Genomic DNA, 13,085 nt, shown 5'->3' with positions numbered 1-13,085 from the left:
AAATATGAGTTAATTTGCAGCTACTTCTGAGATTTCTGTGAGGATAACCCAAAGGGCCACAATGTTTTTACCTCGGTATTGTTTCATTTCTTACCCTCTTTTTTTTTTTTACATAAGGAAAAAAGAATTCAGTGCCAAAAGTATTATTTCCATTCTACCTACAAATTAAAGTTAATCCTGGGACGCCTGGGTGGCTCAGTTGGTTAAGCATCTGCCTTCGGCTCCGGTCATGATCCCAGAGTCCTGGGATCGAGTCCCACATCTGGCCCCTTGCTCAGCAGGGAGTCTGCTTCTCACTCTGCCTGTTCTGCCTGCAGCTCTCTGTGCTCCTGCTCTCTCTGACAAATGAATAAATAAATAATCTTTTAAAAAAATAAAATAAAGTTAATCCTGCATTTCATGAGTATGTATCCTAAGATGCAAAGTCTGTATGTTCTCCACAGAGTTTTATTTAACTTATTTTAAAATTTGCATGTTAACAAAATACAAAATGTTGTATATTGACCTGTAGACTTCAGTCAATAAAAGTGGAGTTTTTCAAGGAAGAGGGTGGTCTAGTGTCATGGCTAAGAGCATGGTCTCTGGAGCCAAATTTGCTTCTGAGTAGGATACAATGCCTTGAGCGAGTCCCAGAATCTCTTAGGATTTACTTCCTTTTTCTCTCCACCCTGGAGGTTGAACCAGGTGCTTGCCAAGGCCCTTTCTAACTCCAAATTTCATCTAATTGTATCTTACTTATTATAAATAATATGTCATAAAATTAACTTTGGGCATAAGTATAGCAATAATTTCTCTAAGTTTTTTATATCATTTATATAGTCAATTAATAATAAAAACTGAAGCTCATAGAGTATATGACTTGACTCACATCCTGATTTTTTTTTTCCTTTTATCCACAGTCAAGGGGGAAAATAATCCTATTCTTTTCATCTTCATTTGGACACAACTAAAATTCTAGGTTCTATATGGTAACCTAAAATATTAAGTAATATAAACTTACTCTTTTGAAAGGTAGCTCTATTCTATTTTAAACTAAAAATACAAGTCTGTGTATACAGTAAAATATGTTCCCAAACCTCCATTTTGGGGAAAAGCTTAGCCAAAAGAAGTAAAAAATCAAATTATGGCCTTGGGACATGTGGTAATTGCCCTGGTTTGCCCTAATGATCTTATAAATCACCAGAGCCCTATATAATTTTCAAATGGGCATATAGGAATACAGTATGCTTAAATAATAATTTTTACAAGCAGGGGTAAACAAAGTCAAGTATCATCAAGCTCAGGGAACAAAGGAAATTCCAACCATCTACCTGATTTAACTTGCTTAATTTTAGAATTTTAACAACTTGGAGGTTTTTGTCTTAAGGAATTAAATATTTTTGTTTAATCTGCTGAACATTACAGTTGAAATCTGTAATTTTTTTTTATATAGCCGCCAACTAACTTTTAATCATATCATATATTTTCTCTTTATGCTTAGCATGCTAAATAATACCTCATTCAGACGTTGTTGTGCGGGCCTTACAAAAGTTCATCTTTAGATTTAGATTAATGAGAACTAGTACTTAAAGTGCTATTTTAAATGAGAGGTGAGAGAAGTTTTCTTTCTAGATGTTTATTTTCTAAAATAAGAGTAATTTTTAGTTCTTCCTTATTGGTCAATGTGATTTTGTTACACAGAATTTAGAAACAAGAAGAAAAAGATAAAAGATGGAGTTATTTTAAATTACAGCCAACACAAATGTCTAAAATTTTGCAGAACAGTTGATAGCCACTAACCACATGTGACGATTAAGTACTTGAAGTGTGGCTGGTCTGAACTGACTTAAAAACATGAAAAAAAGAGAATGTAAACTATTTAGTTTTTTATATTGATTACATGAATAAGTGGTAATATTTTGGATATATTAGGTTCAAATATATTTTTTAAATTAGTTCTATTTTTTTAATGCAGCCAGTAGGAAATTTTCAATGACTCACATAATATTTCTAGATGATACTGACCTACAATAGGAATGTCAACACTAGTCTGAATCTAAAACTAGTTAGAACTGAATTAAGCATTCAGAAAATACTACTTTAAAAAGATGCTATTTTCATAAATCCCTTACATTCTACAAGAATTTGCCTTTACTTTTTTCTTCTTTTTTATTTATTTTTTTTTATTTTGTTTAAATTTAGTTAATTAGCAGGTAGTATATCATTAGTTTCAGAGGTAGAGTTCAGTGATTCATCAGTTGCATGTAACCCCCGGTGCTCATTACATCATGTGCCCTCCTTAATGCCCATCACTCTGTCACCCCATCCCCCCACCCACCTTGCCTTTCCTTTTTCAGGACTCATTGAATTATGAAGATTTCATAATTCTAAGAGAAAGTATGTTTATCTATGATAAGTTGTCATTTATGTGTTTTGACACAAAAATATGTAGTATTCAAATATTTAATGCTCCAGATATTTGATGGAAAGGAAACTTTAATAGAAATATATGTATCTTTAGGTATTCTTTATACTTTTAGACAGCTGAAAAATATAAAATTAATAACATATCTTTCTAATATTTTCTGTGGAATGAACAAACAAGGTAATAATTGAAAATCTTATATATATCTCTGGCTTTAGTGAATAGTGATATTATTTTAAAAGCACCACATGAAACTACCCTAATCCAGACCTAAATTTTAAAACCTAAATCCTTAAAAAGCATGCCAGTATAAAGCTAAATGGCTAATTTGTGGGAAGAAAACAAAAAATCTTGTAGAATAAATACATTTCTGCACTTAACTTCCCCAAAACAAAAATTTATTAAGAGTTTTAAAGTTTAATTACCAGTATATCTCCTCCAAGGGATGCATACTAATTTGCTTTTGACATTTTTATAACATTATTAACAGACAGCATAACTGTTACTTGGGTCATGCTGAGGTGTTTTTCTTGTTTGCTTGTTTTACAAGGTTTGGGGATATTTTTGTTTGACTTACTGGGTTCCTGTTTGTTTTGTCTCTTCAAATAATGAGATGCTCTGTAACAGTAGCTTGAACAATTGATCTCTCAATCCCTTCTTAACTGTTTTGGTGATTCTGAAGCAGTGAATAAATGCTATCTTTTGGGGGAGTTCCTTTTTTCTTTTTTTCTTTTTTCTTTTTTTTTTGCTTTATTAACTATGGTTTGCTCTGTTGCCTGTTCACATGCTCTTACAGATGCAACTAATTCATGAAATTTCCAACTTAAAGAATTTAGTTAAGCATGCAGAAGTGTATAATCAAGATCTTGAGGTGAGCATTTATGTTGGTATTTCTATTATAAAGAACTAGAACTATAAAATGTACATCATACATAATTATTTCAGAAAATAAAAGGATCATTTTGTTTTTTAAATATCAGCTTTTTAGGGGTACCTGGGTGGTTCAGTGGGTTGAAGCCTCTGCCTTCGGCTCAGGTCATGATCCTAGGGTCTTGGGATCGAGCCCCACATTGGGCTCTCTGCTCAGCAAGGAGCCTTCTTCCTCCTCTCTCTCTGCCTGCCTCTCTGCCTACTTGTGATCTCTGTCTGTCAAATAAGTAAATAAAATCTTTAAAATAAATAAATATATATATATATCAACTTTTTAAATTTTACTAACAGTTTTAACTATTAAACATAAGTTCTTCTTACTCTCCTAAAATTTAAATCCAATAAAATATGTTTCACTTTATTTTTTTGTTTCCACTTATAGAATGAACTAAGCTCAAAAGTAGAGCTGCTTAGAGAAAAGGAAGACCAGATTAAGAAGCTACAGAAATACATAGACTCTCAGAAGTCAGAAGATATGAAAATGGACTTGTCGTACTCATCGGTAAGAATTAGGTTTATTTTGTTGTTTAATCATGTAGGCATTTATAGTACACCATCACCATTATTATAGCAAATGCTTTTATTGAACTCACCATGTGCCAGATGTTGTAATTTTTTTACATATAGTATTTTATTTAATTTGTCAATGACTCTGAAAGAGAGACTGTTAGTATCATTGCTGTTTTTGGGTAAAGAATCATTTGTACAGAGTTGAGGATATCTTTCTTTGAATATTAGTAAGTCAAGGATGAGTTTCCATTAAAAATCAGTAATTCAGGGGCACCTGGGTAGCTTGAAGCCTCTGCCTTTGGCTCAGGTCATGGTCCCAGGGTCCTGGGATCAAGCCCCACATCAGGTTCTCTGCTCAGCGGGGAGCCTGCTTCCCCCTCTCTCTCTGCCTGCCTCTCTGCCTACTTGTGATTTCTGTCTGTCAAATAAATAAACAAAATCTTTAAAAAAAAAAGGTAATTCAAAATTTTTTATTTTTTAAATTGTTTTATATAAATGCGTGCAGAAGTATGTAGTCAGTATGTTCAGGTGAACACTTGTATTGGTATTGATAATTAACTAGAACTGTACATATGGCATGTAATTGAGCATGATTTTATAAATTTTATTAATATTAATGCGTTCTTATAATTTAAATAACTATTTTAACAGTTTGGTATTTTTTGGAAACTGTAGTTCTAGATGATTTTAGTTGGTATAAGATATGTCACTGGGGCACCTGAGTGGCTCAGTTGGTTAAATGACTGCCTTCAGGCTCAGGTCATAATCCCAGGGTCCTGAAATCAAGCCCCTGCATCAGGCTCCCTGCTCAGCAGGGGTCCTTTTTCTCCCTGCCTCTGCTGCTCTCCTGCTCTCTCTCTATCAAATAGAACAAAATCTTAAAAAAAAAAAAAAAAAGATATGGCATTAAGGGTCTTCTGGGTGGCTCAGCAGGTCTGCCTTCCGCTCAGGTCATGATCCCGGAGTCCCAGGATCAAGCTGCATCAGGCTCAGTGGCGTCTGCCTCTCCCTCTGCCCTTCACCCCACAGGTGTGCTCCTTCTCTCAAATAAAAAAATAAAATCTTAAAAAAATAATAATAATAATGGCATTAAATAACATTTAATCTCATGGCAAAATTGTTAATTTTTGCTACGTGCTTTCTATTCTATTTGCTTTGATATTCCTGATTACTTCAAGAAAGTATCAGTTTGATTCTAGTTTTTAACACTCTTTTTTTTTTTAAAATATTTTATTTATTCATTGGACAGACAGAGATCACAAGTAGGCAGAGAAGCAGGCAGAGAGAGGAGGAAGCAGGCTCCCTGCCGAGCAGAGAGCCCAATGCGGGGCTCAATCCCAGGACCCTGAGATCATGACCTGAGCTGAAGGCAGAGGCTTAACTCACTGAGCCACCCAGGTGCCCCTTTAACACTCTTTTTAAGAAGGCAACAGTTTCTAGCTGAAATTTTGGTTTCTGTCATTCTTTGGTTTCCATTTGAGTTTTTCTGGAGTACTTTTTATTATGTTCTATTAGGACTCTTTGGTTACCTGTTATCAATGACAAATGATCCTTTGTAAAAGTAATCTTACTGTTTTAAGGCACTGGGAAGATAGGCACGTTCGTATCATCCAGGAGTGTCTGTTGATAAGAGTGGCAAGCAGAATTGCCCATTTTTTAAAAGTTGTTATTTCTTTCTCTTTATTCATCCAGTTCATTCATTCATTCATTTGTGCATTAATATGCTGCCAAGGATATATGTGGTTGAATTTATGTAAGCTAATTTTCAATTTGTGATTTCATATCCTTAATCTTAACTATGACTACTCACCTGCCATGTTTTAGAATGACTTAAAACTACACAAGAAATTTTAACAAGCTGGCTGAACAACAATTGTGTTAACCTTTTTTAAACAGTAAGTTTCCTTAGTCTACATAATGCCTCTATAACTTGGGAAAGCATAATCAGAGTTTTTTAAATATTTTTATAATGGAAAATATTATTTCAGCTTTCATAAATAATGAACTTGATAATTAGCATATTTTCACCATTCTTTATTTATTCAGAATAATGTTCTCTAAAATCTTTTCCAACTCTCACTAAGTTAGATTTCACTAAATTCTTTTTGTCGTGTATATAGGAAATCACTGAAGACCTAAGACAAATGAAACAGACTTTGCTTGATGCTGAAACTGTAGCCCTTGATGCCAAGAAAGAATCAGCCTTTCTTAGAAGTGAAAATCTGGAGTTGAAAGAGAAAATGGTAATTGTTTTCTGTAATATTTATAATAAAACAGTTGTCACAACCAGTACATTTCTGTGAATTTGCAGTGTTTCTCCTAACAGAAAGAACTTACAAGTACATACAAGCAAATGGAAAATGATATTCAGTTATACCAAAGTCAACTGGAAGCAAAAAAGAAAATGCAAGTTGACCTGGAGAAAGAACTACAATCATCTTTTAATGAAATAACAAAACTCACCTCCCTTGTAGATGGCAAAGTTCCAAAAGGTATTTCATAATTTCAGACTTGATTCTTTGCAGATCTGACTTTGTCTAGAAACCTACCTGAAGGATTAGAAATTTTTTATTATCTTATCTAATTGTTTTAATAGCCTAATAATGAGTTTCAATATTATTTGAGATCAGTATTTATAACTGCTTTCCTGAAATTCTGATTCTTAAGGGTTTAGGAATTATTTTTCAAATAAATTAGACCTGATTTTCAATAAGTGGTTGAAGAACTATTAACTGTTCACCTGTTAACCAACATTGACTCTTTCTTTCATAAATTTTATACAGTCTGATTAAATAATCTAACTTTGCATGTAATTTAGATTGTCCCAATAACTGCAGGCTGTTTTAATTTACCCAAAATGTCCTAGATTTGCTCTGTAATATGGAACTGGAAAGAAAGATTACTGACCTCCAGAAAGAACTTAATAAAGAAGTTGAAGAAAATGAAGCTTTGCATAAGGAAGTTAATTTGCTCTCAGCATTGAAATCTTTACCCTCAGAAGTAGAAATGCTGAGGAAAGAGGTAAACTCATTTTTAAGCAAATAACTCTTCTTTTGAAATAAAAACCTTTGTAATAGCACTTTAAATATTTTGCTGTAGTGTATCTTAAAATAGCAGTCAAGAGACTGTAAAGATTTGACTCAACTTGTTAGGAATAGAAATGAATGTAGTTCCTCCTCTAATTTCCTTATATTATTAGAAAGCACATTTTCAAAGCCTATTTAACAGTATGCATAGTAACCTGATCAACGTAACAACCATTTCTACAGTCCTCAAATGTTTCACTTAAACAGAATTCTAGGAGGACCTGGGTGGCTCAGTTCGTTGAGCATCTGACTCTTGATTTCAGCTTGGGTTGTGATCTTGGGGTCGTGGGATCCAGCCCCACAGCAGCAGTCTGCTTATCCCTCTCCCTGTGCTCCTCCCCACTATGCTCACTCACTGTCTGAAATTAATTTAAAAAAAAAATTTTTTTAAAGCAAGGTTTTATGGGGGCATCTAGCTGCTCAGTTAGTAGAGAGTATGAACTCTTAATCTCAGGGTTGTAAGTTCAAGTCCCACATTGGGGGGAGAGATGACTTAAAAATAAAATCTTTGAACAGAGTTCTATGGTCCATACTTTTTTCATCGTTTTTTTGGTACTAATTCTGTCACTATGTTGAATAAAAAAGAGCAATGAGATATAAAGGAGGGAATTGATAAAGTTTAGGGGTAAATCTTGCAGTGTAAATCTTGCAGGCTAGTGAACAGTCCTATAAACCATCTGCCAAGCTTTCCTTTCTCTTTACCTTTCTAAAAGAAATAAAACTGACAAGTGGTTGAAGACCAAATGGCAGATATCATGCTAAAGGACTCTAGGAACATTAATTAGTCATTCTAAAAACTCTTTAAAGTAGGTGCTGTTTTTTAGCTCAGCAAGTAGTTATGAAGCCAGTAGTTGAGCCAAACAGAAGTGCCTCCTATCCTGAGCCCATGATTGAAACAACCCTGCTGTGTTACCCCTGTCCTTAGTCTCTGCTTTAAGTTTGCTTCTCTTCTTCGCACCATTTCTACTTTACCATTAACAAGGATTGTACTGTTCATAAGCTGGATATGGTTTATTTAAATAATAATTCAAATAAACCTTAATTATTTAAATCATTCAGGGATTACATTTTTAGAAATTGGAGCTGCATTCAAAGGCTTTAGAAAAAATGTGTCAAATTCTAAGAAAAAAAAAACAAAAAATGATACACCAAGAAGTTAGAAAATACTTTAGAATGATAGATAAGGAAATAAAGACACATCCTGAAATAATGTTTTTCTACTGAGTATCCTTCTCCATGTAATCCTTATTAGAACCCAAAGAGATTAGAAAACAAAACTGAAGGTAAAGTTAAAGAGGATAATATACAGGGATGGTAACAATAAAAATGTTGCCTTTAGGGGCACCTGAGTGGCTCAGTGGGTTAAGCCAATGCCTTCAGCTCAGGTCATGATCTCAGGGTCCTGGGATCGAGCCCCACATGGGGCTCTCAGAGCTCAGCAGGGAGCCTGCTTCCCCCTCTCTCTCTATCTGCCTGTCTGCCTACTTGTGATCTCTCTCTGTCAAATAAATAAAACCTTTAAAAAAAAAAAATGTTGCCTTTACTTAGTAAAATCTTTGCTTAATTTCAATGTCTTCCCCTCCCCCAACCCCAAGGAGACTTTGTTTCACCTAAAAGCTGCTTCAGTAGATCCTACAATGCTAACATAGCTAAATTTTACTTCTTTTCCATAGATGCATGATAAATCTGAAGAACTTTGTATAATAACATCAGAAAGAGACAAATTGTTTTCAGAAGTAGTTCAAAAGGAAAGTAGAATTCAAGACTTACTTGAAGAAATTGGGAAAACTAAAAATGACCTAGCAACTACCCAGTTGAATTACGAAAACACTGACCAAGAATTCCAAGATTTTAAAAATCATCATATTGAATTTGAGCAAAAGTATAAAATGGTCCTTGAGGAGAATGCAAGAATGAATCAGGAAATGGGAAATCTCTCCAAACAAGCTCAAAAACTCGGTTTAAGTTTGGATGCTTTGAACACAGAGGTTGGTACAAGACATCCTCTAGGGAAGCAGTCTTTAGCCTTCTGAGGTTTGGCTTCCATATGTATATACCACAGAATGCTCTGCTTTTCACATTTACTTTTTCTTATTTTAAAGCTTGCTCCCAAATCTGAAGAACTTCAGCCAAAAACAACTGAGAGTCAAAAAAGTTCAAATGAAGTGGAAGAGCTGAAGGAACAATTAGAAAATAGAGATTTGAGGCTGCAAACTATGGAAAAGGAAAAAACAATGATCGCTGAGCAACTTCAACAAACTTTAGCAGAAGTAAGAACCTTAACCCAAGAAAAGGAGGACCTAAAACAACTCCAGGAGAGCCTGCACATTGAGAGGGACCAACTCAAAAGTGACATTCAGGATACTGTAAACATGGTAAGGCTATGACTGAGTAAACTGAAAACGCAGAGCCTCTTTACAAACAGTACCGGAGCCATCACTCGTGATTAATGATCTAGTAGTCACTATACAATTACTTCCACTATTTCATATTATTCTAATGGAAATTGTTTTATTTCTCTGACAAAGAATATAGATACCCAAGAACAATTAAGAAATGCTCTTGAATCTTTGAAACAACACCAAGAAACAATTAACACACTAAAAATGAAAGTTTCTGAGGAAACTTCCAGGAGTTTGCATACAGAGGAGAACCTAGGAGAAAGAGAAACTAAGGATGAATTCCAGGAAAAGGTAAATGGTGTTTCCATTCAAAGTTTTATATATGTGTAGATGAGCTTTCTCTTCTACCTCAAACACTTAAGTACATGCTGATAATTGCAATCTTGTTTATTATTCACAGTGCTGTTAACTAACAATACTTTATAAGCTGTAACCCTAATGTCTTTAAGATAATTTCAGATATAATTGCTTAAAATCAATTTAAAAAAATAAACAAAAATTAATTCAAACTTTGAGCTGATATTTTCTGAGGCCTGATGTATTTTAAATGTCTTTAAAAACCCCTTTGAATTCTAAGAATATAAGAGAGATTACTAATTATTAACCATGTCTAAAATATTTGTTTTATGACAAATTTTACATAATAAACTTGCTTAGAGATCCCTATAAAATCAATGTGTATATTTTATTTTTGCCTGTTTTCTAGGGTTTATGCCATAATTTAACTATCAGGTTTTTAAATCTCACCTTAATTTATTCTAAGTAGTATGGTTTATTTTGTTCTGAGATCTTAGGAGAGTAAGGGCTTAGCTGGTTTTTTAATTATGTACAAGAAAGGCTACGAGATGCTAATGATGATTTTTTTTTTTTTAAAGAGATATGTGTTAGTCCAATAGGGCAGCCATCACAAAATATCACAGACTGCTGGCTAAAACAACAGAAATTTTCTTTCTCCTGGTTGTGGAGGCTAGAAGTCCAAGATTAAGGTGCTAGAAAATTTAGTTTCCGTTAAGTCTTCTCTTCGCTGCATACAGATAGCACCTTCCTTCTGTGTTCTCCCAAAACATTTCTCCTATGCTCAAGTTGAGAAGGAGCACTGGTGTTTCTTCCTCTACTTAAAAGGACACCAATCCCGGGGCGCCTGGGTGCTTCAGTCAGTTGGGTGACTGATTCTTGATTTCGGGTCAGGTCTTGATCTCAGGGTTGTGAGTTTGAGCCCCACGTCTGACTCTGCGCTGGGCATGGAGCTGAATGAATGAATGAATGGACACCAGTCCTGTGGTATTAGGGCTCCAGTTTTATGACCTCATTTAATTACCTTAATTACCCACCTTAAAGGCTTTCTCTTCACATATAGTCACATAGGGTTTAGGAGTTCAACATGAATATTGGGAGGACACAATTCAGTCCGTAACAGGTAATTGTCTATAATTTTACCCAATGGATTCATTTACTTTATACATTTCTGTTTTTCAAAAGTGCCTTTGATATATATTATCAACAAGGTATTTTATACTCTCTTTCAATTTTATGCACTTAATACTATTTAATCCAAAATATTTGCTACTAGGAATTTAAAACATCCATCAGTGGAAGACTGGTGAAATAATCTTTCATACATCCATAGCTTGGAATTGCATATGTATATATAATATGTATCTATGTACATAGATAATGCAACTGGGTTTATACAGTCATAAAATTTTTAAAAACTGCATATTACATGCAAACAGAAAAATCACCAGGATGGACATATTATTAACTAAAAACAAATACTGCTTCAGAATAATTCAGTAAGCTTCAACTTATATAAATAAATCTCTTTATAGATGTATATGCTTTATATAATGTGACTTTATATAATGTGCTTTTTTCCCCCATTTGCCGTGGGGTACAGTATTTTTGCCTTGGAAAAGCTTTTCCTCTCTCTCCCTATGCTTTAGTACTTCTCTCGTAGAAAAGCATTTTCACTTGTTCTATATGTTTTATGTTCATAGCTTATCTATAGTTTGGATCAATCAAATGAGCCAAAGGCATTTGACTTTGATTTAAAATTTATAACTTTCACTTTCATTGGGGGAAGGTTTTTTGAAAAGATTTTTGAAAGTAAGATACAACAATTAATAGCTGCTTTTAAACAAATGCAAAAATGCAGTCATAGGGCCTCATGAGAAGGGGTGTAATAGCAGAAGAGTAAGGGAAAAGGAGAGTTCTGTTCACTGGGACCAGCTGGTGTGTAGTATTAAGTTTATGTTAGAAGCATCTATGTTGATAAAAAAGGTCCAACAGGCTTTTCTGTTTCCCAGGGGTTTCTCAAATCTGGGATGGAAGGCTGGGGTCAGCTTGGTCTTCTGTTACTATTGTTAATGATGGAATCCCACATGGACCCCTCTGTTCATCTGGGCCCCACAGGGCTGCATTAGTAGGTCTCTCATAAATCCCCTAAAGGTGCCCACATTGAATCCTACTTGATGTTTCTCTCTCTAGAAAGGCAGTTTCTCTAGTGTCTTGCAACAGAAAGTTTAAACAATGATTAGTAAGCTTATCTCATGTAAAGGACACAATTCTTTTTTTATTTAATAATAAAATCTGTTAGATTTTCTCATGGTAGCTGAAATACTTTCTAGGCTGAGTTTAGTTCTAAAATATCCTTTGGGTATTCTCACATACTTTGTCTCAGCCTGCTTTGTCCTTGTGTACAGTCCTATATTTAGGAGCACAGATGTAAGATTCTGAAGTACAGTATCTGACAAACTCATCCCAATGACTCTTTGTTCTTTACCTTAAGTTCTAATGTATTAGATCTGTGTTTGCCATTGTTAGAAATGCAAGCATATGCTAATAGTAAGAGAATAGTAAAAGTATGATTTGTCCAAACCCATTCTAGAGAATTGAGCAACTACTCAAAATTATAATTTGAAGATTAGGTAACAGCATGGGAAAATGTATGTGATCTAAATGGAATAAAGCAAAATTGAATATTTTATATATATATATATATATATATATATATATACATAAAATTACTGTATTCAAAAGAAATTTTTCAAGGACAGACTCTAAAAGGAAATATTCTAGAATTCTGGTAGTGGGTTGTGTGAAGCTGGTACATTGGATGATTTTTTTTTCTCTTTGTTTTTTAGTTTTTTTCCAATTTAATTGTAGATTATTATAAAAACTTTTTTGGGGGCGCCTGGGAGGCTCAGTGGGTTGCGCCTCTGCCTTCGGCTCAGGTCATGATCCCAGTGTCCTGGGATCGAGCCCCGCATCGGGCTCTCTGCTCGGCAGGAAGCCTGCTTTCCTTCTTTTCTCTCTGCCTGCCTCTCTGGCTACTTGTGACCTCTGTCTGTCAAATAAATTAAAAAAAAAAAAAAGTTTAAAAAGCTTTTTTTAAAGATTTTATTTATTGGAGCAAGAGAGAGAGCATGGGTAGGGACAGAGGAGAGGAAAAGAGAACCTCAAGCAGACTCCCCACTGAATGTGGTGCCTGACACAGGGCTAGATCTCACAACCCTGAGACCGTAACTCAAGCCAAATCAAGAATCAGATGCTTAACTGACTGAGCCACCCAGGTACCCCATTATTAAAATTTTTTAAAACTTCATCAAATACAGCCAATATGGAGCTATATTTATTTTCTGGGTGTGTAAAGTTACATAGTGATAACCTAATTTCATACCAATGATTTTAATGCCAGTCTTCGTCTCACTTGATCAAGAAGGATACATGTTAGGTTACCTTTGCTTAAGACTT

General features: G+C 34.4%; 1 protein-coding gene across 3 annotated transcripts in view; it reads left to right on the top strand.

Annotated features, from left to right (window-relative positions):
• The window catches only part of CENPE (centromere protein E), a 76,881-nt gene that overhangs the window by 20,317 nt on the left and 43,479 nt on the right, over positions 1–13,085 (top strand). For 2 of the 3 annotated variants that reach the window (XM_059376788.1, XM_059376801.1), the window contains exons 17-24: positions 3,201–3,275; positions 3,717–3,836; positions 5,965–6,087; positions 6,171–6,336; positions 6,711–6,865; positions 8,604–8,918; positions 9,033–9,305; positions 9,459–9,623. In XM_059376788.1, coding sequence (XP_059232771.1) covers positions 3,201–3,275; positions 3,717–3,836; positions 5,965–6,087; positions 6,171–6,336; positions 6,711–6,865; positions 8,604–8,918; positions 9,033–9,305; positions 9,459–9,623 — 1,392 coding nt within the window. The remainder of the gene's footprint in view (positions 1–3,200; positions 3,276–3,716; positions 3,837–5,964; positions 6,088–6,170; positions 6,337–6,710; positions 6,866–8,603; positions 8,919–9,032; positions 9,306–9,458; positions 9,624–13,085) is intronic. The other variant, XM_059376796.1, reaches the window with a different exon arrangement.

Source organism: Mustela nigripes, chromosome 1 (assembly GCF_022355385.1).
Source record: "Mustela nigripes isolate SB6536 chromosome 1, MUSNIG.SB6536, whole genome shotgun sequence".
NCBI classification, from domain to species: domain Eukaryota; kingdom Metazoa; phylum Chordata; class Mammalia; order Carnivora; family Mustelidae; genus Mustela; species Mustela nigripes.
The sequence above is the reverse complement of the archived record's forward strand: the minus strand, read 5'-3'. Positions and strand labels throughout refer to the sequence as shown.